Below are 2,771 nucleotides of genomic sequence, written 5' to 3'. Positions count from 1 at the left end.
ATAATAAACAGTCCATCAGGGTCAGCACTCTGCAGCTCATAGCCCCATATATTTCACACAGTGCCTCCTTATCTTTGGCACTTATGGGAATGTACACTTTGACAGTGAAAACAGTGGTAAATTCCCGCTGTATATAAAATGGCCTGCATCTAACAGTCACAACTCTTGCACCATTCTGTGTGGTTGTAAACACACATGCCACCACCCTGAGTCTTACTACATAAAGCTTGACTAATGATAATTGTTTGTTTCCACAAAAAACAATTTATTTTATTTTTAAAATAATAATAATAATAAAAATAATTAAAATAATATTTATAATTATAGAAATATTTCTAAGATAAGAAATATGATGTCACTTCATGATGCAGAAAACTAGTTCATGCTTTTGTTACCTCTAGGTTGGATTATTGTAATGCCTTACTGTCTGGATGTTCCAGTAGGAGAATAAACAAGCTCCAGTTAGTCCAGAACACAGCCGCTAGAGTGCTAACTAGAACCAGAATATATGAACACATCACTCAGCTTGTGACAGCAAAGAATTAGTGTCTATAATGAACTCAGAAACTACAGTGACCTAATAGTTCCTCATGGGCCGTAGATTGCTGTTGTAGAAAGGACATTAATGAGTTACAGTTACATTATTTCCTGTCCAGTGTCACCCAAATGAGGATGGGTTCCCTTCTGAGCCTGGTTACTCTCAAGGTTTCTTCCTCATATCATCTCAGGGAGTTTTTCCTTGCCACCGTCCCCACAGGCTTGCTCATTAGGGATAAAAAATAGGGATAAAATAGTTTAATAATTTAATTTAATAATTTATTTATGTATGTATGTATGTATGTATGTATGTATGTATGTATGTATGTATGTATGTTTTCTCTCCTTCCTCTGTTTCTCTTCTTTTGTAAAGCTGCTTTGAGACAATGTCCATTGTAGAAGGTGCTATACAAATACATTGAATTGAATTGAATTAAATTGGATCTGCATCTGGGTGTCCCCAGGATAGGCTCCAGCTTCATTCACCCTAACTAACATGAAGTGTTTCCTGAAAATGGATTAATGATTATATGAGTAAATCACAGCACAACTCCAATGTTTTTAGGTTCTTCTCATGTGAGGAACATCACTAGTGGTCCTGAGTAAACCTGAGCACCCAAATTCTTTTGACATTTTTTCATACAACCTGCTGCACCAGCATTCCCCAATTCTAAATTCATTCTAATTCATTATGACTCGTATGGACAATAAGTCTACAGATTCTAGGAGTTGATTCCACTAATTGTTATTAACAGACCTCCAGGGCCATATTCTGAATTCCTCCCTGAATTTGCAGATTTCATTTCACATCTAGTTGTTCCTTTGAAAAACATTAATTGTGGAAGACTTTAATATTTATTTTGATAAGTTAGAAGGTCCTCTGAAAATAGCAGGTGTGTCCATCTTAGATTCAGTAGATGTTAATCATAATGTAATTAGACCCACTTATAATGGAGGTCACACTCTTGATCTCATTCTAACTTCGCACTAAATATAGAAAATATAGTCACACCTCCACAGTCAGAAGCTATCACAGACGCAAACTGAGGTCTCACATCAGAAAGCAACCTCACGCAACATTGACAGGGAACTGTTCATCCTCTTTATTTAAGTGTGCATCCCCAAGGACATCCTCAAGGACCAAGGTATGTCTTTTGTCTCTAGACTAATGGTGGATCTGTGTCAGTTGTTGCAGGTTGAACATCTGACCATGTCTGTCTACAACCACCAGATGGACAGCTTGATGGAGAGTTTCAACCAGACACAAAAACAGACACAAGCGGGTGGTAGATGAGGAACGGAGGACCTGGGACCTCCTCCTTCCCTACATCCTTTTTGCCGTCCGAGAGGCACCACAAGCCTCCACTGGATTTCCACATGATCCTCCACATGGTCCTCGAGAGGGAAGAACCAGTAAACTGAATGGGTGAATAATAATTCATATGGTGTATTTTATCCTCAATGCCTATATATACAAGTTATGACTTTAAAGGATTGTCAGTTATGTCAGTGGTATTAAATTTATCCACATTATCAACAGTTAAAAAGTTAAAAGTTATTGATTGCTTTCACACGTCCATCTTCACACCTCCTCCGTTTCTTCACAGCTGAATTTGCACCACTGCATTAAAATAGAAAATAAACCACATCCTCAAACTTCTCTCTGCTCTCAGGCCCCTAAGAGTGTCACTGCTCTGTCTGTGGACAGGACTAATGAGAAGTGTTTGTTTCTGCACAATTATTGCCCTTATTTTTAACATGGAGATAATAACTAGTCATGTTTAGTAAATCAGGATTTGTGATTATTTTTTTGAAAATGTGCTGTGCATTAGTTTGGTATTAAAGAGTTAGTGAGGCTGCATGGCGGGGCAGCAGAAGAGAGACAAACAGGCAGGGGCAAGAGCTCCTCTGCCTCCTGGAGATTCAGTGAGAGTATCATGGAGCAGGTGCAGGGCAGAAAGTTCACTCCACTACCCTTAGGCCAAAAGTGCACTGAATAAAAAAACATTGTTTTTGCACTCCACCCAGCCTCCTGCATGCAGCATATCTCAAACAGCCACTCTTTAAGCAGAATCTCAGAATGTACAAAACATGGAACTTTGAGTCAGATAGACCACAACAGCAGAAGATCACTCCTCAAGATTCAAGATTCAAGAAGCTTTATTGTCATTTCAAGCACATATAGCTGACGCAGTACATAGTGAAATGAAACAACATTTCTCCAGGACCTGGTG

The 2,771-nt window shown here is 38.7% G+C and overlaps 1 protein-coding gene across 1 annotated transcript in view; it reads right to left on the bottom strand.

The window, feature by feature from the left end:
• LOC131356302 (pregnancy-specific beta-1-glycoprotein 4-like) overlaps window positions 1–1,928 on the bottom strand; it is a 23,600-nt gene extending 21,672 nt beyond the window's left edge. Inside the window, exon 1 of the mRNA XM_058395203.1 lies at window positions 1,796–1,928. Within this exon, the coding sequence (XP_058251186.1) occupies window positions 1,796–1,928 (133 nt within the window). The remainder of the gene's footprint in view (window positions 1–1,795) is intronic.
• Between the last annotated feature and the right edge of the window lie 843 nt (window positions 1,929–2,771).

Source organism: Hemibagrus wyckioides, linkage group LG07 (genome assembly GCF_019097595.1).
Source record: "Hemibagrus wyckioides isolate EC202008001 linkage group LG07, SWU_Hwy_1.0, whole genome shotgun sequence".
Classification (NCBI taxonomy): Eukaryota; Metazoa; Chordata; class Actinopteri; order Siluriformes; family Bagridae; genus Hemibagrus; species Hemibagrus wyckioides.
The sequence above is the reverse complement of the archived record's forward strand: the minus strand, read 5'-3'. Positions and strand labels throughout refer to the sequence as shown.